Consider the following 25489-nt stretch of genomic DNA (forward strand, 5'->3'; position numbering starts at 1 on the left):
TCTCTTGCACACTAGGCCAGTCCTTCCTCAGTCGGCTAAGCTACTTCCTCAGTCCTCTTTTTACTTTTTATTTTAAGATAGGTTCTCACTAAATTGCCCAGGCAAGGCTTGGTGGCCATGTAATCTTCCTGAGTTAGCCTCCCCAGTATCTGAGATTACAGGCCTGTACCACTGTACCATTGCTGGGCCGTGATGGAAAACTTAATCTACACTAGGTTTTTCACTTGGAATTATATATCCACCACCCCCTTTGGGAAGAATTATGGCAGATTAAGCAAAATATTGTATGTAAAAGACTTTTATCAGTGTGTGCCACTATCTCTTGTACATTGTAAGTGTTCAAAGAGATTTCTTTTTCTATCGGCCTTTTGAAGGGATTAGTGGGAGACCAGGAGGAACTGAGTCACTTTGAAAGAAGGCCTTCTTGAAAAAGTGAGAAAACTTGCTGAACAGGGATGAGAAGACTAGGGGCTCCACTGGGCGCCACCGCACCCTCTTCTGGAGCTGTCAAAGGAAGAACAGGATGGCTAGCGTTGCACTTTGAGTGAGAATGTCCCCACAGGCTGATGTATCTGAATGTCTGGTTCCCAGTTTGTGGACTGTTCAGAAAGGATTAGGAAGTGTGGGACTGTTGGGAGGAGGTATGCCACTTGGGGTGGGCTTTCAAGTTTCAAAAAGCTGCAGTAGGCCCAGCCAGCCACAGTCACAGCCAGTCCTGCCCCCCTCTCTGAGTGGGGAGAGGAAAGAAGGGAGGGTGCTGCATGACTCTTGAGGAAGAGGGTTGCATGGTTCCTGGAATGAGGCTGTGCTTCAGTGGGTGCCCCAAGACATGCCCGCTAACTACCCAGCACGAAGTCTTGCAGTAAAGGCTGCAGACTCTGAACCAGAAAACACCCTGGGTGCTGGGGGAGCTGTTTCCTCTTGGTTGGGAAAAAGCTTCCCAGAAACTAAAGCTATAGCTGTGAGCAACACAGAAGCCTCCTCAAGTCGTGCTTTTTACCCTCATCAGGGAGGAGCAAAAAGATGCTTCACTTATTCAGGATAATGGGTTAATAAGTTGGAGTACGTTATTTTTTTTCTCCGTCTTGTGTTCTCTCCTCAGTCCTGGGGGCAGCCAGGACAAGTCCCTGGGACCTTGGTGCTGGTGGACAGCTGCCACTCCTACTACCGGCAAGAACAATGGTGCTAAAAAAATGCATGAGCGCTCATAAGAAAGAACACCAAGTTTTAAAGTAAGAGTGGCCTTCAACTCTGGGTGACAGAGATTCCACACTGCAGCTTGGAAGGAGCAGAGCCACGGAACGCTAGTGCCAGCTCATGAGAGATGGCTATGTCTAAGTATACCTCCACGTTCACTGATGCAACTCCTGTTTGAAGTCATCCTCCCTGGTAGTGTTACAAATGCTGTAGACCCAGGCTCTCCCTCTTCCTCTGTTGTAAGGAGTCAATTGCTTATTATTTTTACCATGTTACTGGGTAGTGCACCAAGCAGGTAGTCACTAGCTCATGTCTTTCTCACCCTTGTTCCATAAGCAGTGGCTGCTCAGTATGAATTAGGTAATCTAAATTTTAGCCCTATTCTTATTGTAATAGCTGCATGTCCTTAAATGCCCTCACTGGGCCTCAGTTTTTTTGTTTGTTTGTTTGTTTGATTGATTGATTATGGTTTTTTTTCCTTTGTTGTGTTTCATTTCATTTTTTTCATCTATAAAGTAAGAGTTGAGTCAGGTCTTCATCAAAATCCTTTATAGATTGCTTTCCTGGCTTCAATGTTTCCCACTCCTTTTTCCAGAGGCTTACAGAGCTGTGACCTAAACTGGTTTCTGAGCTATGGTGACAGAAGTGATAACCTGTTGCTGTCAACTGTGGGCTTCTCTGCATTTTTCCTGATGCTAGACTCTCCAGGATTGCAGGAGTACCCTGTGCGCCCTAGGTTGGATGGCGATTTCCTCCTCAGTATCTTGTCGGACATTTCTAATGCCTGATGCCCCTTTTCCTTTTGTGTGGACTGAGTGACTGACTTTGTAGAAACAGAGACCACTGGAGCCAGCATCAGGAGTCTGTGAAATGCCTTGAACTCAGACTCTGCTTTCTGGTTCAGTTATTTGGATTAAACCATTTATTACGCTCTGAGTCTTTGTTTTTCTGCCTCTAAGAGGGTATGACTATTAAAGCTTTACTTGTGAGGACTGAGTGAGGTAATCAACTGCTCAAGACAGCACTTCCTGCACAGCTTCTAGCTGGAGAGCAACAGGCCCCTGCTTCATGCTTTTTGTGAAAGCGAGGTTCAAATCTTTGACCTGAAAATTTCATGTTAGTCTACAGACTATGTTAAAGTCAAGCTCATGGCCATGACTCCCCTGTGATCTCTCAATTTCTCGAAAGAATGCTAAAGTACCTCTAGCGCCCCATATCTGGGATCCTTTGGACTCTAAATACCTGATGAGACCAACGTTTTACAGACCCTACTGATTTGGTGTTTGAAGTGTTATTCCCCCCACCAGGGATGTTAGGAACAAGAGTTGTTTCCTATAAGGTAGTGGTTCTCAACCTATGGATTACAAGCCCTTTGGGGGTCACAAATCAGATAGCCTGCATGTCAGATGTTTACATTACAATTCATAACAGTAGTAAAATTACAGTTATGAATTAACAACAAAACAATTTTATGACTGGGGGGTCACCACAGCATGAGGAACTGTATTAAAGGGTCGCAGCATTCGTAAGGCCGAGAAGCCCCTTTATAAGACATCTGTCCTTCTAGCCATCACCATAAGACATCTGTCCTTCTAGCCATCACCCAGTATTTCTAATGTCCCGTGGTCACAAGCCTGGGCTTGTCTCTCTGTACCACCATCAGAACACAGCACAGTGACCTCTGCCTTTGAGTGTTGGCTGAAAGGCAAGCAGGAATCAGCAGTTTCCTCCTGACAAGGCCTGCTGCGGGCCATGGGAACCAACCAGAGTGGATGCTGAAAAAGGGTTAACCCTTACACTTCCTCGCCACTTCTCTTGCTTGAAGAGGATCTTTGTTCATAAAACTGTAGTGCTGTAAAGCAAACTGGAGATCGTCTAAATTCATGTTCCTTATCTCATGAAAGTAAGGTAACTAGGCAATAACTAGTCCTTCATCATCATCGTTAGCTGTGGCGACCCTAGCTGCTCTGTGTGCCAACCGTGTTATCTTTATAAACCACTGATCGTCATGTAACATGATCCTCATGTAACATGATCCTCATGTAACATGATCCTCATATAAAATAAAAAAGAGCAATATTATTTCTATTCTAGCACAGCTCAAATAAAGCACATAACTTGCTCAAGGACACACTGGATCCAGGGGGAAGAACTGATCTTTAATCTAACCGATTAGATGGCAAGGCTTAAATTCCTAACGTGAATGCTATGGTACCCTCCCTCATATGCCTGAATCAAGCTGTGGGGATTCTTCTGTGTTTCTATGATACTTAGGCATACCCAAAGGTCTTCGCACTTGTTGCCCCTGAAATTCCTTTCCCCCCCTCACTTAGCCACTGCTCCAAATATTACTTTCCCAGTGGTAGATAGCCTCTAGTACTGATCCCTCCGCTGTTTTATTTTCCTTTATAGAAAATTTACCATTTGGCAGGCAGTGTCGTTTTATTTGTCTGAGAGTTTCTCAGGCTAGCCTTGAACTCACACTCAACGTAGCCAAGGGTGACCTTGAACACCTAATCCTCTTGCCTCACTTCTTCCAAGTGTTAGGATTATAAGAGTTAAGAGATTACAGGCTCGAGTGTTCTATGTGTTCACTTGTCTTGCCTCACTAGTAAGTAAGCTCTCTGAGAGGCTGAGGCTTCGTCATGTGGCTCACCAGGCACCCAAAGCAGTGCCCGGCATACTGGAAGCACAGAAGGGTACACATTAGTATTAACTAAGCCAATAAACTCATCCCAAGAATCTAAGGTAGGCAAGACTCTGTGCAATTGGTACTCATCCCCTAGTTACCCAAAACCCTTTCTTGACCCCCAAGTCCTTACAGGCCCAGGCGTGGAGGGTGCAGAGCTACAGAGGAATCGGGAGCAAAGTGCAGGGAGGCTCCTTACCGCCTTGGTGCATTGCACATCCTTTCCCAGCAGCCAGTTGAGCTCCAGGTTGCCTTCTCCGTGGTAGCAGGACTGCAGCCTCTCCTTGATCTGCAGGTTGATGGCCCGGATGGGGAAGGCACAGAGGGCAGAGTCGTCAGGGGGGTGGTGGTACTGCTTCTGCCCCTTGGAGAAGATGGCAAACAGCACATCCTCCTGGCTGCTGATGTTGAAGGCCTGAGCCAGAGCTTCCCCAGGCTTTGCAAGGTAAGCTGCCTGCAGGAGGCGGTACTCCACCCCGGCACGCGTGCAGCCGAAGGGCAACGACACATAGGAGTGGAACTTGGGGTCATCCTTACAGAGACGCACAATTCTTGAGGTATAGAAGAGATCGCCAGCCGAGTTGATGGCCACGCCCTCGGGGGTCTCTGGCTGGACCGTGAGAAAGTAGACAAACCCTCCGCTGGCAAAGCCGTAGATGTAGAAGATGTCAAAGTGGGAAACTAGGGCTAAGGTGTCGGAAGGGATCTTGATGAGGGAGGAAACAAAATCACTGTGGAGCTCGTAGTCCAGCATGGCTGAGGACTCGGGGTCACGGGGCAACTTGCGGCTGGACAGGGTAGGGAAGTAATCCTGCTTGCCGTCTACGGCGGTGCCAATGAAAAGCTTGCCGTCCTCTCCCTCCGAGCGCACGATCACACCGTACATGGTGCCCGTCTTATTGACGCTGGACAAGTAGTGCTCCTTCTTGTGGGATGGCTCTACCAAGATGAAGAGGTCATCCAGCCGCAGGAGCTTGCAAACGCCCTGGTAAAGGCTGCCACAGGCAAGCAGGCGGTTCTCAGAGTAGTCGATGATGAGCAGTTTGTTGACGTTGTTGGTGAGTGTGAGCACCTCACTGCAGGGCTGTACGATGAGGGGAGGGTAGCAGGCCTTGTTGTCCTCTTCCGGCCCTGTTTTGTGAGCCACCTGGATGGTGAGGTTGCCCGTCAACTTGTAGACACGGTTGATGGCCCCCACATACACGGCACCTGTTCTCCTGTGTACAGTCAAGTGGTTGAAAGTCCAGTCACGGTTTTCAGAATGGAAAGTGCTGAACTGGGGCATACCTGTGGCCCCGCGAGCCAGCAGCAGCCAGGCCACCGACAGCAGCAACACAGACAAGTTGTCAGGCTGCATGGCCCACAGCTGGGACCTTCTCCTCTCCATCCCTAGAGGGGTGAGGCTGGGGAAAAGCTCCTCCGTGTGTCACTCCACTGTTCCAGATCAGCTCTCACATGGTTCTGAAAAACACAAGGCAAGGAGTCAGACCAAAAGTGTTCTACACGAACCGTACTGTTCTGCCAGAATCCCCAAATCCAGCTGGCCCTACGAGTCACTTTTAATACATTTCAGCTTTTTAAACATATTTTCCCCCTCTGAGGGATGCTAAGGGAATCCCATTATCATTGGTCTTTAGCCATTATGATCTATAATATGCTTTTGTTTGCATGTTTTATTTGCACTATACAAAGCATCTCTACTGCAAGTTTCTCAAGACACTGTTATTTCCTCTCAGAGAGGTTGAAAGACTAGAGTTCATTCAGCCAGTCAATGATGGCATCAGAACTGAAATGTGTTCCCCATATACTCGCTTTAGGGCCCCCTACTACCGTCTGACATGTCAATAACATCTCTCCCTATCTCAGGCTCCCTTCTTCACACTCCTGGAGTCTACACTGTCTCATGCTCTGGTGTCCACAGGGAAGTGCTGGTCGCCTCTAGTGGTGTCCTCATAGTTCCTGAGTGAAGGCACCCTGCTCTTTAGCGGTTACGACTTACGCAAAGTATGCTACTTGACAAAGATGGATCCTATACTTGCTATCCCAGAGCCAGAAAATCCCTCTGTGACAGGTGTAGCCACTGCCACCCTTGAAGGAGAGGAGTAGCTGGGTTTTAGGAACTTCTTGGCCTTTTTCTCTGCAGGCAGGACCACAGCACCTGTTTTCTTCTTCTTTTTTGTTTTTGTTTTGCTGTTTGTTTGTTTTTCCGAGACAGGGTTTCTCTGTGTAGCCTTGGCTACCCTAGGCTTGCTTTGTAGACCAGGCTGGCCTCAAACTCACAGCCATCTGCTTGCCTCTGCCTCTCAGTGCTAGGATTAAAGGCGTGCGCCACCACGCCTGGCTCAGAACCTGTTTTCTTGCTAAAGACCTGGGTGGATGGTGGAACTCAGCAGCAGCACCTGAGACAGGAGTTGTGGTGGGGAACATCTGGTGGCAGTAGTACCTCTAGTCAGTATCAGTTTCATCTGGTCACTGCCAGGGAAGTTTGGCAGGTCAAGCATCTGTGAGTTTAGCCCTGGGCCTTGGTCACAGTGCCTGAAGCGCTGCCTTCGCTCTTGAATGCTTTGATCCAGTCTGCATTCCAAAAAGTTGTCCAGTGAGCAGAAGGGACACCTGAGGATACCCGTTATGACCAGCAAGGGGAGATCCCAGGCAAGGGGTTGAAGGTCAGGAAGCACAGTCATCCTTGGACAGTCTTGCTTCCCCTGACTTTTCCGATGAACAGTGGTGGCCAGGAAGCTGCACCAGACAACGTAGTAGCCACCCAGCTGAGAGAGCTTTTCTCAAGCTGGGTAGAGTGCCTGTGCTACCTTGCTGACAAGAGCTGACAGAACTCTGGGTGCACTGACACCAGGAATGGAAACATTCCAGCTGGGAAGGAGAATTTGCTCCCAGACAGCTTAGCAGAGGCAGCCTGCCTGTCCCCTCAATGCCTCGGTCTGGCTGGACTGGATTGTAGCTAGTCTGGCACCACCCCCACTCGTATATTTAGAGATTCTCCTTCCTGCTTCTCTACGCTGCAGCATAGGTCCATGGCCACCATTGTGCCTGTGTGGTCCCACCTGACTCCCTTCCCCCAGGGGGACTCTACCAGTGTTCTGGGGTGATTCATGTGGCCCCAGACTTCCTTGGAAAGAGGAAGGCAGCGCAAGCTGGGGCTGACCTTAGCTACTCTGACACGGCCCTTCCGGCCCTAGGAGCAAAGGCTCCCAACTTATCCAGCTTTCAGTTTGAAAAGCAGGTTATTTTTAGCTACGTCCTGAGGCCGGTAGCAGGACGTAAATTCCTCAAGAGGAGCTGCAGAAAGGAAATAACAGAATCCTCATGCTCTCCTGCTAAGTGGGGGAGCTGCAGGAGGCTACACTACATGCCCTGTTCTAGAAGATGGGGCCACAGGTGGGCTCCCCTGCCACCACAGGTGGCTTCAGATGAGGGCTGCAGCATGAGAGCAGGCTGTCCATCCAAGACAAGCTTTGAGGAGGAGGTTGCCTGTCTCTATGCAGGCAGGTGCAGGTGCTTGCAGGACAGAAGTGCTCTCTGACACACAGTGACACTGAGTTTACGCACCGTAGTTCACACACTGTACCCCCTTGACTTCCCACCACACACAACCACAGATATGCCTGACTCATGCACACAAAAGAGTTTTGGCAGTAGAGACCAGCATGGGAAGACACAGTCAATCATTTCACTTCCTCCATGGTAAGTTTCCATTTCCGGTAGACTGAGATAATGAAATAATGGCAGTACCCAGCTCTCCGGCGGCCACTGCAGCCACACCACTGGCACCTGATACAATACCATAAGGCCTCGGATGGGAAATGGACCTGGAACACTTGGTTTCTCTTCCTGCTTATGCTTTTCTACTCCATAGATGGACATTATGTGCCCTGGCCCTGAGGCAGAGCTTAGCTAGAAGGTCAGTGGCGCAAGTCTCAACAGAGCCTCTCTGAAGACAGTGGGGAGGCTGCTGGGAGCTGGTTCAGAGTGGAAAAACAGCTGCTGATTAGAAGGCCCTGAAGTCACAGAGCAGGAAGAAGCATCGAGAATTCAGGAGTCCTGCTCCAGTGTCTGTCCCTCACAAATTCTACGGCGGGTGTTGACTGGTCCAGCACTTTCCTGAGCTGTCATGACGAGCCAGTCTGTAAGAGGCTTCATTCCAGATTAAATGATGCCTTGAGGCCCACCTCCTTCAGTTCTCAGAGTCTGAGTTAAACAGCCACTGAGTTCCTTCATATCAGGGCAGGCTTTTTCAGCACACCCCTGTTGCAGGCTGCCTTTCTTCTTACTCCTCCAACTGCTTGATCCTGCTTACTAGCCAGAAACTCATCCCCAGGCCCAGGGGCTATCTATCTATCCAACAGCTGCTACTGGACACTGGGGTCCAGAGGAGACATTGTCTCCCGTGGTAAAGGATGGAAAGATTTGAAATCTTGAGGGCCACAGATTTACTTGGCAAGATGGGTGGAACCAAGCTATTGCTCTAAAGAAGGGCCCAGTGGTCAGAGGTCAGGCCACCTGGGTGAACTCAGGGTTAAGGAAGGCAGACACTTCCGTGTCTGTGAAAAGCAGCAGTATGATGTGGTTAGTCCCTGGGATGAGTGATTCAGATATCTGGCCTTAAGCAGAGCTTCTTCAGCTGTGTGCACCTTATCACGGATCACAGCCATTCTCGGATATTGTCTCTCCCTTTACCTGAAACGGGCTTAGTCCCGGGACCTGCCAGGCAGGAATGACATCACGGCTGCAAAGCCCTCAGCAGAGCACCAGCCGTGCCATATGCTCAGGAGGCCACAGCCTTTATCGCAAACTGATATTTCAAGCTCCTTGATTTTATCTACCAGTTTTCTCTCAGGCTGGGGCATGCTGTCCTAGACTTCTGAGGCACCCACAGAGCCTCCCCAACATCTTCCCCATGGAGACTGTGATACCACGCAGAGTTCACACTTGCTTCTCAGGGAGGCAAGTGCCACTAAATATTTTATTTGCTTGTCTGATGACACCATCTCCCTGACTGGGATCTAAGCAGCAGGTGCTGGTGACAGCCACCTAAGGCATCTGATCCCTTCCTGACCAGCTGGCATAAACTCAGTGGCATCCCAGGAAGGAAGTGAAAGTGAGGTGTTTCTCCTCCCACCATTGTTGCCCTTCCCAGGAAGACAAGGTACAAATAACTCCACATTGTCACCAACCTCCCTCACCCCAGAAGAGGTGGTAGCAGGAGGTCTTTGTGTGCTAGATCTCGTGCCACAGTAGCCATGGGTAGCACCACCATCCCCACCCTCCCTGTCACCACAGCTGCCTGCAGCGTTTCCACGGTACTGATGGGCCTTCACTGTTCCCACTGCCCATCAGTGGTCATCCCCAGTACCACTACAATACTGATAGAGTACCATTACCCACATGCCCTCCTTATCACAGTCAGTTAGTTGCCTCTAGTCATCTCTGGTGCCATCACAGTACTGACAGAGTTCACCATCCCCACCCTGTACATCACTGCCACCATTATGACTTCCAGAACCATTGCAGTGTTGTTTTTTGTTTTTTACATTTTAATTTATTGTAATTTATTCAGATTACATCCCGGATGTTATCCTCTGGTTTATATCTTCCCGTTCCCACCCTTCCTCCCTCTTCTGTCCTATTCCTCTCCCCTGGACCTCTGACAGAAGGAGACCTCTTCCCCCATCATATGACCACAGCATATCAGGTCTCATCCGGATAGCCTGCTTCCTCTTCCTCTGTGTGCCGCCGGGCCTCCCCACCAAGGAGAAGTCATCAGATCGGGGCACCAGCATTCATGTCAGAGGCAGCCCCCACTCTCCACACAACCGTGGAGAACGAGCTGTCCATTGGCTAGATCGGAACAGGGGGTCTGTGTTCACTGCATACATTGTCCTTGGTTAGTGCAACAGTTTGTGCAGGCCCCGCAGCAGTAGTGATGCCTATGTTGCCCAATGTTGAATGGTAGAGACAGCAGGACCCTGAGGACTTAGACCAAGAGCTGGTGCTGAAGACAGATTCCTAAAAGCCTGGGATGTAAGGGGAAAGAGTCTAAAAGGTATGATTAGACCGGCCCCTGTCTAGTTTTGAGCAGTAGCCTCCTCTGACCCCCTCTGCCCAGGAATGGCATCTGGCTTCTATCTTAGGAGCTCTGATGTCGTCCTCAGTGTCCCATCTTGTTAGGTTATGATAATTTCACAGCCAGGTCATATTTACTCTCAGCACAGAAAACTCCTTCTTCCAGCAGAGTTAGAGCAGCAGCAAAAGAGACTGAAGATTTTGTTGTTGTTGTTGTTGGTGGTGCTATTGTTGTTGTTGTTTTGTTTTGTTTTGAGACAGGGTCTTTCTACATAGCCCTGGCTGTTCTGGAACTCATTACATAGACCAGGCTGGTCTGAACTCACAGAAATCCACCTGCCTCTGGAACAAAACAGTGTGCCAGCACACCTGGCTGAGGTAAGACATTAAGAGAGCTCTCATCTAGAAACAGCTCATTCCTAGGGTAGAGTACAGAAGAGGTTGTGGAGGCTTTTAAAGTGGAGTGTCATAGAGGTCTGGCAAGGGAGAGCTACAGGAGATCCGGCCGGTGGGCCTGTGATGCCAGAAGACCTCACTGGGTTTCAGGGTTCAATTAATTAGAATCTAGGGGGAATAAATGTCTAAACCAGAGATTTTGATGCACATGGTATCCAATCTTCCCTTGGCCACTGGGGTTAGTGCAATGGAAGGATAAAGGCGTGGCTTCCCTCAACACTGGGCCGAGCTCATATTACAGCACCAGCCTCAGAGCTAGTCCAGGCAGGTTGGTAGGCAGCACACGGTGAGTAAGAGGGTGACTGCAAAGGCCCTGGGGACATTGGTGACCGAAAGGCCGCAATCAGAGTGAAAGAAGTTATCTGGTATTTAAATAATTATTCGATTGAAGGAGTAATCATGGGGTTGAGCTGATTTTTCCTCTACTGTCAACCTGATGGGGCCTATAATATTATTATTCAAATGGCCCCGTGATTCTCATTGAGAACAGACCACGGAGAAGGGAGGGTGGGGGAGGGGCAGGGAATATGATGGGGTGGGGAGAAGGCTCAATGAATCTCCTAGTGACAGGGCTGCAGGAGGTACGATTAGTCTTTTTCTTATTTCAGCTGTCACTCACACAGAGACACCAAGATTGTTATTAGCGTTATTTTATGCACAAGACTTAAAGGAGGGAGGAGGGGAGAGGGAGAATTTCCTATAGAAAATAACAGGACCAAAGGAACAATTTAGATGTCACTGCTGTACCAGCTGCACGTGCTTCAGTACTGGAGTGTCATTTTCCTCAGAGACTCCAGTGTTATTCCATGCTAAGTGGCTGGTCCTGGCCTAGAGCAGGGAGGGGAGGAGAGAGGGAAACCAAGGCTGAGTGGTACTGTCGCCCCTCCCACGTATTTCTAGACAACTTGAGGTAACAGTAACTCCTCAGCTTTTCTCTTTCTCTAAAGGAAGATGGCACCTCAGCTTTACTTTCAAAGACGGAGTGAAGGTTAAACTAGATCTAGTCTCCATAGCTAAAAAGCCAGAGGCAAGGCAGGGGGCAGCAATGGGCTGCCTCTCCAGCTCGTGTCCTGCTCTGGTCTTTCAAAGTCCTCTGGATTCCATCAAGTTGTGTTTCCTGGACACCGAAGAGGCTGAGCAACAGGGTACCAACAGAGCCTCAGCTCAAGCCATAAGGGTGGCATAAGGAACGGTGGTCCAATTGTGTCTTTTCAGCCAATATTTCCACATTGAGGTCCTAACCTCAAAAACTTCGGAATGTATCACAGACTTCTAAATGTATTTGAATAAAGGGTCTCTTATTCACTAACCAGGTCAACAGAAAGATGTGAAGATGACTCCAATCAGTTACAACCATTATATCCAGTCAAAGGGGAAGGTAGGGAGCTGGAGAGATGGATCGGCACTTAAGAGCACTCACAGTCTGCTCTTCCAGAGGACCAGGGTTCAATTCCCAGCACCCACATGGCAGCTCACAACTGTCTGCAACTCTAGATCTAGGGGCTCCAACACCTTCACTCGGATATACACGCAGGCAAAGCACCCATGCACAGAAAATACAAATGAGTAAGTAACAAAAGCGGGGAGGGGAACACAGAGAGAAGCATGCTTGGAAAGACGACTCAGGGCTATGTAAGAAGCAACTGTCTCTGCACTGACGACAAAGGCCCGCAACCGAGTCTTCCCTCACAGTCCTTGACTCATGCTTACCACTAGAGCCAGAGAATGCAGAGATACATGGTGCAGAACAGGCATTCTGGAAACCCAAGGACAGCAAACCATGCCCTGCCCTAAGCAGTGCACAGAAGACCCACTGCTCCATAGAGGGCGTTGGGAACAAATCTCAGGATTTGCTAACCTGTGCTCTTTTGCTGGAGTAGGCTTTCCTCTGTGGGGCCCCCCTGCTCCCATCCTCCACTCCTACCTAGGCAGTGCTACTGTTATGTGCCAGCCCCCAAAATGATGGGACGCAGTAACTTCTGGGGTATGATTGCCGCTCATTCCCACCCCAGTTCTTTTTCACTATGGATCCTGTCCCAGGACCACTGGCCATCACTCCAGGGGCGGGGTTTCTGTTGCTTTCTTTCCCAGGTCTCTTTGAGGGTTCTGGCTGAGCCCTGGAAATCATACCAGCTCTCCTGGGGCCTTAGCAAAACATACACTGTTTGTCCTTTCCTCACACAGGCTATAAAAGTTTGGAGTTGTCTCTCTGACTTATGAAGGGTCCCAAGATAAGCACTAATTTGCGGGGCTGGTGTGGGATTGGGAAGTGAGGGTTCTGTTCCTTTCTGGGGTACTGGCTGGGATAGCTTTGCAAAGTCAAAACAAGATTCATTATCCTGGGCCAGGAGCAGGCAGATACACTGCCTGACCTTGCAGACCTGCCCCATATGTCATGAGCCTGTCAGAAATCTCCCAGAATTCCCTTTATTATCTAAAGGTCGCCACCAGGGCAGAGCTGAGAGAGCTACATGGTATTAACTAAACTACAAAAGCAATCAATTTCAAGCAGCTGGCTTTCCTGCCACCCAACCTGCCCCCCTTCATGGGGCTCTGCCCTCTTCAACCCTCTTTGGGGAAAGAACGGGGAGAAGCTTGCCTTGATGTGGCTATCTCTTGTCTGGCTCCAAAGAATCAGGGCACATTAGCAAGTTCTGAGGCTATGGCAGCTTCTCTTGGGGACATATCCATCCCATGGACTAAGGAGGTGGTCTCCGGCTCCCTTGATCCTACAGAGGCCACCGTAGCAGAGGGTTGCTGCTCTGGTAAGCATTGCTAGGTTAAGGCACAGGAATAGGAATTCCCAGGTTCTTTCCAAAGCATATGAAGTGTAAGCACGGGACTGTGTTCTTGCTAAGTCAAATTTATGTTAGGAGACATCGAATCCTAAGGGCCATGGATACAATGACTAAACCCATAAAGAGCGGTCACTGCTGCCATCCTATTAGCCACCAGCTGTGTTTCTCACACTACTGGGAGTCTTGGCATCTCAAGGTTCATGGGTTGTCCACAATAGCAGATAAAGAAGCCAAGTTGAGTGGGTTTGAGCACCTTGGGTGGTATTGTCAGCTGGGAGACAGAGCTTCACAGGGCTACTGTGTTTCCCCCAGTATTCCAAATGGACTCCATTTCTAAATTTACTTTTCAGCCAAACTCACTTATCACAAGTCTGGGAAAACTTGCTAGAAATTAAGTAGAACCTGGTGTGTATTTTATCTGAAGCTATATAGACTCCTTTCAACTTACCCTAAATGGTCATTTATTGTAGTAAGGTGGCAGGGTTGGAGTGGGGCTAACCTCAGTTGCATGTAGTCTGGAGTGCTCTGTAGTGGAAGGCTTGAGGGCAGGCCGTCACCTTTCAGAGCAACCTCCCAAATACTCTAGTGGGGAGTAGAAGAATGTGTTCCTCTTCCCAACTTCTTGCTGTGTAGGAAAAGCCTGCATCTCTTGCAGGAATGAAATGGGGCAGGAAAGCAGGGTTAAAAATCTCCCACTTCAGTGATGAAACAAATTGCAGTTATTCTACGTAACACTGTATTATGCTGCCATTAAACATAATGTTTTCAGAGAATGAATGACATAATTTCAGTCCACACCAGCAGGAGAGAAGAGAAGCAAAAGGTTGGGAAAGAAAAATCTCGAGTACCAGACTATTGCTCCACTCTCCACTCACGGGAAGACCCGGTGGCTATGACTCCAAACTTTGCCACAGTATTTTCTTCTAAGAGGATAATCTTGCTACCCCGCTGTACACCCCCAAGCCAGGTCATAAACTTTCTGCTCATTTTTTCTGCCCTTTTTGGATTTGGGTCTGTTGAATTGCAGAGAATAAGAGCTTGCTCCATCTCAAATGCCTCTGCCTTATGTTAGGAACAGCAACCGTCATGATTGCTGATTTAGGCCATCCACATCCAGAAGGTAGGGCTCCCTAAAGTCCAGAAAGGTGGCCCCATGCCCTGGGAGCTCAGCACTGCCTTCCCAGGACTGTGTTTGTGTGACAGTCATTTCATTACCGCTCAGGCCTTCATCTGTACCAGACTCCATTGAAAGCCACCTGCAGCTGAGACCCAGGCTCACACCACATCCTGCAAGGGGTCCTGTCTCCAAGGAGCCTTGTCCCATGCTGCCAGGTACACGGCTGGAGTGAGGGACTCACTGTGGGAATACCTACCACAGCTCCCTAGTGTTGCCCAGAAAGGTGCCAACTCCTGGCAGCCCAGGATCCTGCCCCTCCTGCTGGCTCATCTTTTTCTGCCCCCAGCCATCACCGCCTGTTTCTCTAAGAGTGATTTTACTCCCAACAGAGTGCCTGTAGTCCTTGGCTCAGTTTCAGCTCTGTGGGGCTCTCTTCCCCAAACCCACATCTTCACCTCACCTCAGCCCTTCACTCATATAAAGTCGGCAGGAAGTGCTGGTTTCAGCATCTACTTACGGAGCCCACCTAAGTGCAGTGCTGACTTGTTTGGGTGACAACACAGTGTCTCGCCACTGAGGCAGACATTCTTTGAAGGCAGGACTGATACCTGGGTCCTTCTGGACTGCCGTGCAAGGTGGGCGAGCACAGTGCCTTTCATTCCCAAATGCACTCAGTCTGACCCTGAGCAGCGCAGGGAAGGAAATAAGCACTTGCACAGTTTTTCTCAGCTGACATCACCCCTGATCACCTTCCTGGAGAATGGTTGATCTATCTAGCATGCCTGGTTCAAAGATTTGTCATAACTGATCACTTGGAGCTCACGGAGAAGTATGTAAACAGTTTAGAAAGGGTTCCTGCTATTGTTCACCGTGAACTTATGGAGGAGAGTCACTAGATAGGTGTAGAAAGTGGACAGAAAGAGACAGAAGGGAGCTGACCAGCTTGTACAGAACATTTTAGCAAAAGAACTCCAGAGCCACAGACCACGGAATAATACAAGAAACAAGAAGCATATAGTAAAAAAAAAAAAAGGGGGCAATTTGGCCAAAGTGACTGGGAACAGAACAGGCAGGGGAAGGTCCCCTAGGAAGGTTCAGATCATAGTGTGGAGGTTGAAGCAACCCATTGTGGTACTTGCTGTGTGTAACTGCTGCAGCAGAAATACATGATCTTCGGGGACAGACCTGTGCTCAGACCTTACTCTCTCTAGCTTGGTGGCCTTGCACATGGTATTGAAGGAGGAAGAGAATTTTACTTTCCTCTCTAAAAAGATACCTAACAGGGTTGTGGTGAGACTTTGTTTTGTAATCTCTATAGCTCTGAGTAAACACCAGGTACTTTTATTTCTGTTTTTGAGGAAACATTATTTACCGTACCACTGGCACCAGTGGCTGCTCAAAGATCAAGATGCTGTGTTACAGACTGAGTGAGAGCTTAGCACCCAGCACCTTGATTTGGAGACCTAGCCCTTCTGGGGACTGTGTCAGTGCTGCAGGCCCCATCCCCCGTGCCCCACTGACCTCAGGTCTCTAACCACCTTGCCTGGTAGTCAGCTGGTTGCAGCATGTTCGGGTCACCCGCTCACATCCTCATCCTCATGGCCTTTGAATGAGTCAAGATGCAAAGGAAGAGTGGACGTCAGTGTCACCGGGAACAGGCAGAGGAGGTGCTGAGACAACGGCACAGCAGGCAGAAGCTCATGTCCCCTGACCTCTTCCACACTTGCTCATTATATAAAAGAAATTTATTTTCCGTCTTATCTCCCTAGCTTCTCTTCCCCAGTGGTTTTTTTTTTTCCTGAACCAAGAACCAGCCTTAGAAAGGAGTCAACTCTTCTTCTCAAGAAAGCCGATTAAGCAGCACATTCCTTCCCACCAGCAGCTGCCACTCTCTCTTCTTTGAAAATCCGGATCTTTCAGAAAAGACACCATCAAGCAGCCAAGTGCGCATTCACACACCCAGCAGAGGAGGGTAACAAGAAACTAGGTAAAAGCGACTAGTACAAAATGGAGGATTGGGTGGAACATCTGGCAGAAATCTTGTCTGTTTTAAAATCTCATCTGTGGCAAAATACACAGGCACTCAGGCCCTTCACTACCTGCAGTGGTTATCAGTTCCTAGGAAAAATATTTTGTAGACCTCTGAGGCATCATCATTTCTAGACAGACATATCAAAGTCTAGGACCAGAGGACCTGGGGCTGTGAGGGAGGAAAAGGACTCCCTGGCGAGGAGTGGGAGAATCTGGCTCAGGATGATGAATGGAGTGTGAGAGAAAAGCCTGGAGAAGGGTAAACAGCCAGGAGGTAGCTGCAGGGATGGGGAGCCAGGGGGGAAGGAGAAGAATGTGAAGGTCAGGGAGCGAAGAAAACGGCCCTGCAGTGACAGGCCGGAGAGCCAGCCTATTACTCCCAGGCAATGCCTGAGCACCAATGGGCCTTCCCTCCCTCCGTGCATGAGGGCAAGCCAGCCCTCTCCCAGACACTCAGACTCTTCCAGAAAACCTTTCTTATGTGTTGTTCAAGTCTCCAAGGGATTCTACGCTGTAAAGTGATTGTTGTTTCTTAAGACACATCACCTCATTTCTACCCCCTCATGCAGGCCTGGGAGGGCCAATGGCCTTAGCTACACTGCCTCACAGGTGGTAACATTTGGGGACAGCCCAGGGTTGACTATTTTGGTTAAGGTTCTAGGTTTTCAAGGAGGACACGGACTCTGGGCTCTGGGAGTTACATATACAGTCCTGCTTTTCCAATACCTGGAGTTTCCAGTGAATGCCACCACTATCTGGCATCTCTGAGAAGAGAGTACCTTCTCCAGGGGTCATCCTACAGTTCTGGGTGGGCAACACTGCGTCACAGTGTACCTTGCTACCATCCTTTGGGAACGAGAGCTGGGTTTAAAAGCTGTCAGAGGGGCCGGGTGTGGTGGCGCACACTTTTAATCCCAGCACTCGGGAGGCAGAGGCAGGTGGATCGCTGTGAGTTCGAGGCCAGCCTGGTCTACAAAGCGAGTCCAGGACAGCCAAGGCTACACAGAGAAACCCTGTCTTGAAAAACCAAAAAAAAAAAAAAAAAAAAAAAAGCTGTCAGAATTCTTGGGAACCTCTGGGAGCGGCTCACCATCCATCAAATGCCACTTGGCTCCTGCCCAGGTCTCACTATGGGAAGGAGGGCTGGGGTTTCTGGGGCTTAGAGACAACCCCAGGAGCTGCACAGGTGTAGGTGGATGTAATTGGGAGTCCAGAAGCGCTAATGCACGCGTTCTGAGACTAGCGTGCCTGAAGCCCCTCCCCAGCCTGACTTTCCCTGTGGGCAGGAAGCCTGCTGCCAGCTCCTTTCTGAAGACTACCACCTGTCTTCAGCAAGGGTAAACTGTAACAGCCCCTGAACACTGCCCTGGGGCTTCTCTCTCCTCTCTTAGCTCTCAGCCCCACCTCCTGCTCTTCAGTCCTCAGACATGGCAGATCACTGATTAATTCAGGACTCTAAAAACTCTATTTCAATGAAACAAGCTGTCTTGTTTTCTTTATTTTTAACACCAACTTTTGTTTCTCTTGCTAAGCATCTTACTGTCATTTAAATTTCTCTGTCTCCAACCAAGCTGATAATAGACTGGAGTGAGCAGCTGCTTCAGTCCTGCTTATGGCAATGATCAGAAGTCAGAGCTGTGCTAGCAGAGGACCCACCAAAGCTCAGTTCAGCAGCTCTGCCCCTGCATGGAGAAGACGGGGCTGATTTTAACAGATTAGTAGAACCCTGGCTCCAAGAGAGGCCCGCCTTCCTCACACCCTTCTCAGAGGCCAGCTATGCTGACAAAGTTGTGAGAACCAATTCTACTTACATGGGAGTTATGGTCACTGGCTCTGGGTGGTTTGTTTGGACCTGAAGCTGCCCTGTTCTCTATATAGCCTTTCCTCCAGTGGATTTCCTGAGCAGCAAAGCAAGAGACTCCTGCTTGCAGGGCCAGAGTGGGTAGAGAGTAGCAGTCAGCTGGTTTGCCTTTCTTTATCACCTTTCAAATACTCAGAAACATTTCCCAAATATTCTATATATGACAGGCGTATTTATATTTTTATCTATATATTTTTTTATCTATAATTCATTATTGGGAGACCTGGTCATCTTTGAACTGTTGCCTGGCTTCTCCAAATGATGCAGAGTATTGCCTCTATGGATGGCCTCTCTCTGGGTTGGATGGCTGTGGTTCATCTCTCTCTCCTGTCTTACACACACACACACACACACACACACACACACACATGCACATATACATGCACACACACACGTGCGCGCGTGCGCACGCACACACATGCATGCACATATACATGCACACACACACACACACGTGCGCACATACACGCACACACAGATTGTGATTGTGTGTGTGCTCCTGTTCTCTGCTACCACACTGTCAGCACTTCAAGTCTGAGTGCTGACTTACCTTCTTTCCACCCTGTCAGCCTATGGCACACACTCTGTAAACATTTGTTCCATCAAACTGAATTAGGCAGTGCCATGTTCAAACTCCTTGCAAGCAAAGAACATTTCCCCTACCTGGACAGCCCCTTGATGATGACGTTTTCATTTCCCTCTGGATAAGTGTATTTTAGCCCTTCCAGTGCACAAGCCAGCAGTCAGGTCCTCCACTTCCCTTAGCCCCCTACCCACAAGGCTTCACATCATCGCTAGTGGAGCTAGCTATGCGACAGCAGTGTAGGGGGTACGCAGCAGAAGTCAGAGGTCTGGATCACACCTCTGCATTATAGCTCCTCTATCCATCCCTAACCCTCAAGACCAGGCACAACTGCCTGGGAAAGCGCACAGGTGCAAAGGGCAAACCCCTGGTGGCCTGACATTCCTGGCCTCTTGCTCTTCTGCGGGCAGATCCCTGAACGTCAGAGCTCTTGGTCTGTGACTCCCAGCCAGCAGTCTGCAGGCAGCTGCTGGGGTCATTGTCTCAGCCTCTTCAAGTTGTGAATGCTGAGTCTATAGAGACGAAACACAAACAGTGCCCACAGTGCCTCTCGGGAGGAAAGGCCGCCTGGCCTTGCCAGAGCCATTGACTGTGCAAATAGCAAGACTGGAGATGGATGGAGAAAAGCTGGTTAGAGCTATTGAAAAGAGGGGGGAGCCTTTCTCCCCATACTGCTGAGTGCCAGTAGGGGCTGTGGATGTGTGCTAAAGGCCAGCAGATGGGCAGAAAAGAGGCGTGGTGAGTTCTCCTGAGAACACTGCTTAGCCAAACCCAGGGATAGAGAGATGCCGCTGCCAATGGGTACATGATGGGAGCAAGAGGCTGGAGAGTGAAGCGGTCAAGCGGGCAGGTCTAGGGGGCAGGGACAACTGGAGTGCAGTGAATAATGACTTGTTGTGTAACACAGTGCATTCCACTGATTGGTTTAGGCTTGGTTTCATAGCTATTATTTGAACTTGGGTTAAAGCTATTTTAAAATACTCAGTGACACTTCCCAAGTGTTCCACACATCACATCTGTTGATTTTGTAATTCGTTAAAAATGTTTAGTAAGGAGAATTGAGGCATCATGTCATGCCTGTCCCTATTTTCTGAAGCAGGCTTTTGAATCATACTGTCAAACATGTAGGAGCATCTTCTCAATGCCATTTTCCCATGTTGTATACTCCAACAAGGAATGGGGCCCTTGCCCAGGCAGGCAAAGGGATAGTGTACAAGTCTAAGAGAAGACAGTTGGTGTTTTCCCCAAGTTTGTTGCATGGCATGACCAATGATGGGCATAGGCTAAGGATGGGACCCAAGCTGCCAACACTCTTCCTATTGTGTTTGTCCTGTGCACACCCTTTCAGTGTGGGATAGCACCTCTTAACTGCAGCCAGGCATGCAGGGCCAGGCATCTGCCCTTCCTCTTCTGGAGGCTGACTCTCAGAACAATGATAGCTGGCCAGCTCTAAGAAAGACAGAGTCCTTCTCTACTCCTAAGAGCTGAGGGTATTAAAAACTCCACACAGCGAAGTGAGAATTCACATCTCAACTCTCGTATTTAAGTGCCAACCATGAACAATGCCCATGACCTCACTGCCAGGGCTGCCATAGGCAATGCCTGTGTCCTCACCACCAGGGCTGCCATAGACACCATCTGTGTCCTCACCACCAGGGCTGCCATAGACAATGCCTATGTTCTCACCACCAGGGCTGCAATGGGTTTTCCTTTTTCTAGAATCCATTGAGTATCTAGCTCTTTATACTCTAAGTACATGCATTTTCTTTTAAGTAAGATCTTGCCTTTTCAGGAAATTCCAAATAAATATAGAAAGACTATAGGGGATGAATGGATTGAGAATGTCTCTGGTTTTATTCTCCTGTAGATTTAGAATAACTTTTCCAGTTGGCAGCAGTCATCTTTCTTTTTCTAACTCCCTTAATACCATCTTCCTCTGCCCAGCTCCAGAAACACAGGCACGTGAAAGATCTTGAACATCACACACAGACACACACACAGACACACACACAGACACACAGACACACACTTGCGTGCTCGCACATGTGTGCCAAAAACAAAATGATCCCATTCACAGAGGGCGATGGGGGGCTGGGTGAGAGGGAGGTATCAGCTCAGCACAGTGTCAGGCATGCTCTCATCTCCCTCCTGCTACCAGGGAGCAAATGGAGGTATGAAGAGGGTCAGCAGGCGAGAAAGCCTCAGGAAGGGTGCAGAGAGTGTGAAGGGAAGCCCTTTGTTCTTATGTGGCAGGAGCCTGTGTGACACCACACTCTTCCTGGCCATCTGTCTGGCTCTTAGTAGGTCTCACACCCTGTGTGTGAAGCATTCTGGTGACCTCCCAGCTACACACGTGGTTCATATTATCTTCTAAGTGCTTGAGTTGGACACATGGAGGGATTGTGACCCTGCGTACTCAGATAAGAACTTTATTCTTCTGAATAAACCTGGGGGTGTTGCCTCACAGAAATCCTGGTGCTGCAGTTTCTGTTGCTGACAGTGAAATGACAAGCATGGGAGGCTCTAGGAAGGTTGAGGCTGGGGTCAGCCATCCTATCTTAGTCTATGAATGCTTCAGAGACACCAGCTCTTAGACTTAAGTGGGGACCCAGAGTGGGGCTCTGCTGGGTCAGGATGGTCTCCTGTCTACAGATGGGGAAGGAGTCTGGGTTCTCCTGAGAACTGTTAAAAAACGAGGCTCTTCTCCTTCAGGTATTTTTGTTTCTTGGGACAAAATGTGAGGAGGGGGAAGTGGGTACTAGGGACAAAGCAAGGAAGGTGGGAGGTCAGAGGCCAGTGTAATATTTACCCAGCTCAGTGGAGACCTTTCACTTTTAGAAGCAGGAAAGAACTTCAAAGCTGTGACATCCTCTTGCCACTTTGGCAGCCCACTGGTCCTCTGTATCCACAGGCAGGTAGTGGGGGTAGGGGGTGGGGGAGAGGGGGGAAGGCTCTCTATCCACTCTCTTTCTGAACCTTCCCCTCCCCTAGCGTGTCTCCTGCTCAGAAAGTCAGGTGCCTGATAGGCTTACAGCAAAGTCATGGTGGCTCCTGAAAGCGTCTGAGCTGTCCTTGGATTGTTCTTATTCACTCTGAGCAAGCCTCACAGTACAGAGCAGCTGTGCTGGGTTGACACTGACAGGTCAAGGTGCCAGCTACAGTCCAAGGCCACCAGAGGCTCTTCACAATGGATAGACTAGAGGGCCCCTCTTCAAAAAACACCCATCCACATGCCCACACAGATGCTTCAGGGCATCACTGCGAGGGCTTCTTGGGTCTCTTGAAGGCCAGGCCTGTTCTTAGTCTGGGACACTGCAGTGCAAGGCCTCTTACCTTAGGTTCAGGGAGAGTTCTATTTCCCATGGCGGGGTTAGAGTGCTCAGAAGAGTTGAAAACTGCCTTCTTCTCACCTCCCTCTGCTAGCTCTGCTTGACCTTCATCTCACTCAGACTGAAACAGGGATGAACAGTAGCATTTCCTGGTGAACCGCACTAGTGTCCACACTTCCAGCTCTGGGATACTGGGGAGGAACGTGGCAAGAAAAGCTCTCCAGACTCCACTCTGGGAAACAGTGCTTTAGGAAACAACTCCAGTGCTGCTGGCCCAAACCCACAGGGAGAGGGGCGAAGGGTAGGGATAACTCTAAGGGGTAGAAGCAGAGGGCTCCGCTTAACAAGGCCCCATATTTCTCAGGCAATAACCAGCCTCCCGGAATCTACCATGTAGTGAATAACAAGCTCTGAGCAACACCCTTCCCTGCCCTCTTCTGAACCCCTAGCCATGACTAACCCCACTCCGCCTTCTCCGCCTGGTGCCTGGGGGTGTGTGGCTTGTGCAGTTCTCCCCCCCATCTCCAGATAGTATGGTTGCATTTCCTTGAAGATAGAAGCCTGTGCTCTTCTGTCCTTGGGGTGTGGGCTACCACATTCTTGGCAGTACACAAGTGATCGCTCTCCATCTAGTTAACCCTGAACGGATCTGATCCCTGCGCTCAGCGTCTGTGTGGCTCACCATAAGGAGGTAGAAACGGCAGCTCAAGTACTCAAGTAATGTTCTCTTAACACCCAAAGGAGAAACCAAAGCTGCAAGGTAGGTGTCTAAACACAAAGCAGCAAGTCTGAGTCCGAGTCCCTCACAGAGGGTGACAGGCAGAAGTAGTTCCTCCAGAAAGCAAGATGTTCCTGGAGTCTCTGAGGGACCTAGGTGTGTGTGTAGGTATGTGAGTGTGCGTGTGCTGGGGGCTATAGAGGGGGGAAGTCATTTACCGTATACTCAGTCTGTGTCGCAGGGCCCCTCCCTGCCTTCCTTCTGAAAGACAAGTTGAACTTACTGCCTTTTCTCTCATCTTGAAAGTAATTTTAGGCAAGGAGAAGCAGGATTAAACTTTCATAACATGACACATTTATCTTGTTTTTCTTCCTTCTGTCCCGTGTCCGCCCTCCCCTCCCCTCTTGACCCTAAGGTAAGTTTGAGCCAGAGGGAAGCTGAGATTAAATATGAGGGGATGGTATCAGATCTGCAGAGACACTGATGTCTGGGTCCCTACCCATCCCCAAAGGTCAGTATTTTCCATCCCCCACTGGGCAGTTATTATCTCTGTGGATGAGAGAAGTCTCTGCACTCTGTACGTGCATGTCCTCTCTCAGTATTGTCCTCTGTTGAAATGAAAGGGGGAATTAGAATTCAGAGACAGGCTCCCAGGGAGAATATGAAGACAAAGATTAAGTCAGTGATACAAGGTTGACATGCGTTTAGTTCCTGAAAGGTCTTTTTAAGAAGTTTCCCCCAGAGCAGTGTTGCCACTGCTGAGACTGGCTGGAAACCCGCATTAGGGAGTGAAAACATGAGAAGGCCTGTGACAGGGACTTGGGGATGGGCCAAAATTTTACTTGCTGATTAAAAGAAAAAAAAAAAAAAAAGTCAAGAATCTCCCCGTGAGACAGCCAGAACTGGACTGCCTGCCGACTTGAGCGTATACCCTTTCTCTTGGCCACCCAGATGTAAACTGTGTGGGTCAAGTTTCTCTCAGCCCCCTATACCCAAACAAGTCTTATGGGGCTGGCTTCTCAAGAGCTACACACACACATACACGTGCGCGCGCGCGCGCGCGCACACACACACACACACACACACCCCGCACACGCATCATTCACATCCACACACACCCCTTATGAGGCTAGCCTCCCCTGCAACCCTGTGAACACTTTTTAATGAGGCTGACTCTTCCTCCTTGGCCTCCTCTCTTCCCTGAGATCACCCCTATGTTCCAGCTCTGCCCTCTGCCACTCCAGCTGGGGTTTAGGGGTAGCGAGGAAAGGAGTTTCTAATATACCCCCCCCCAAAAAAAGCACAAAAGCCAGTATTTCAGGACCCGTGGTTTTCAAGAGCCCCCTCTAGTGGAGAAAACCTGCTACTTTGGCTTCCTGGAGTCCAATGAAGGAGCCAGTGTAGGAGGCTCGGTCGCTGGCTCTCACACCTCAGTACACTTCAGTCTCTATCTTTTATCTTCCCTCAGTCTCCTGTCTCTGTTCATCTGAGATATGTCTACACCCTGACCTCTATTACCCTACATGTGCCTTCATGCCTGTCATGTGCACATGCTACACCCTCCTCTGCTTTTCTCTGGATGTCAGCACGGCAGGCCTGATGACACAAGTGCTTTGGGAAAATCTCCTGTCAGGTGGCCTAACCTTAGCTATCCTGAGGACCACAGGCCAGCAGCATTCTCTAGGGAAGCAGGCTTCGGCCGGAGGCTTTGTTCAAACTCCCTCCTCAGCCCCTCATCAACTGTCCTAGGCCTTGTCTACTCCTCAGTCTCTGGCTGCACCCTGGCATGTGAGCACCTGGCAAAGCCTGGGCAAAGGACAGGCAAAGGAGGGGGTGCCTCAAGAAGGAAAGGGGTGAGCGAGTGGGTCGGGGCTACGCCAAGGGCTATAGGAAGACAGCAAGGGGGGCTAACACCAACCACTGCGCTGGGAGAGAAGGCCGCTGAGGAACACCTGCTGGTTCTCAGACCTCTCAGACCATGCCAGGTTAATGGTTAACCAAGTGCTGGAGCAGGGAACATTCTGGAGCTCAGTTGTAAGTCTTTTCTTGCCACCCTCCCCTTCCTTCTCTCATGCTCAACTCCATATGGACCTTGATCCCCCAACAACATTCTCATCCTTGTTCCTGCTCTCTAATTCAAGACTGAGCAATGTGGAGTTGCGAAGAGGTTCCATGTGCCCCAGTGCCAGGGAGGAGAGCCCAAAGATGTCTGGGGGCTGAGCAGAGGAGAGGGTGGCCCCTTTAGACCAGCCACCCCCCACAGGCACCTTGGGACCAGCTGTTTGACCCCAAGGAACTGCCTTTCTTTTTGTCTCCCTAGGGGTTCACCTTTAGAAATGACCAGAAAAGCAGGGGATGGCACACCCACCCCTCATTTACTCTAATCAGGCATGAAATCTTTGTAACTAAGTGAAAAAACTGTTTCCCATAAGGGAATCAGTTCCATTCATCATTGTTTGAACTGAGCATATGTGATGGGGAGAAAAGAACACTCACACAGAATGAACTGATATCAGACAGCCCTGTGGGCGGGGAGGGGCAGCAATGGGGAAAGGGGTAGTGTTGGGGTGCTGTACACAGGAGTTGTAAAAACTCCATCCAGCACCTCAAAGCCTGCTTCTCCTGGATT

General features: G+C 49.5%; 1 protein-coding gene across 1 annotated transcript in view; it reads right to left on the bottom strand.

The window, feature by feature from the left end:
* Positions 1–25489, bottom strand: part of PLXNA2 (plexin A2) — a 198391-nt gene that overhangs the window by 168918 nt on the left and 3984 nt on the right. The window contains exon 2 of the mRNA XM_084792550.1: positions 4086–5347. Coding sequence (XP_084648676.1) covers positions 4086–5273 — 1188 coding nt within the window. The 5' untranslated portion in view covers positions 5274–5347. The remainder of the gene's footprint in view (positions 1–4085; positions 5348–25489) is intronic.

The sequence above is a fragment of the Acomys minous genome (assembly GCF_964271855.1).
Source record: "Acomys minous genome assembly, chromosome: 1".
NCBI classification, from domain to species: domain Eukaryota; kingdom Metazoa; phylum Chordata; class Mammalia; order Rodentia; family Muridae; genus Acomys; species Acomys minous.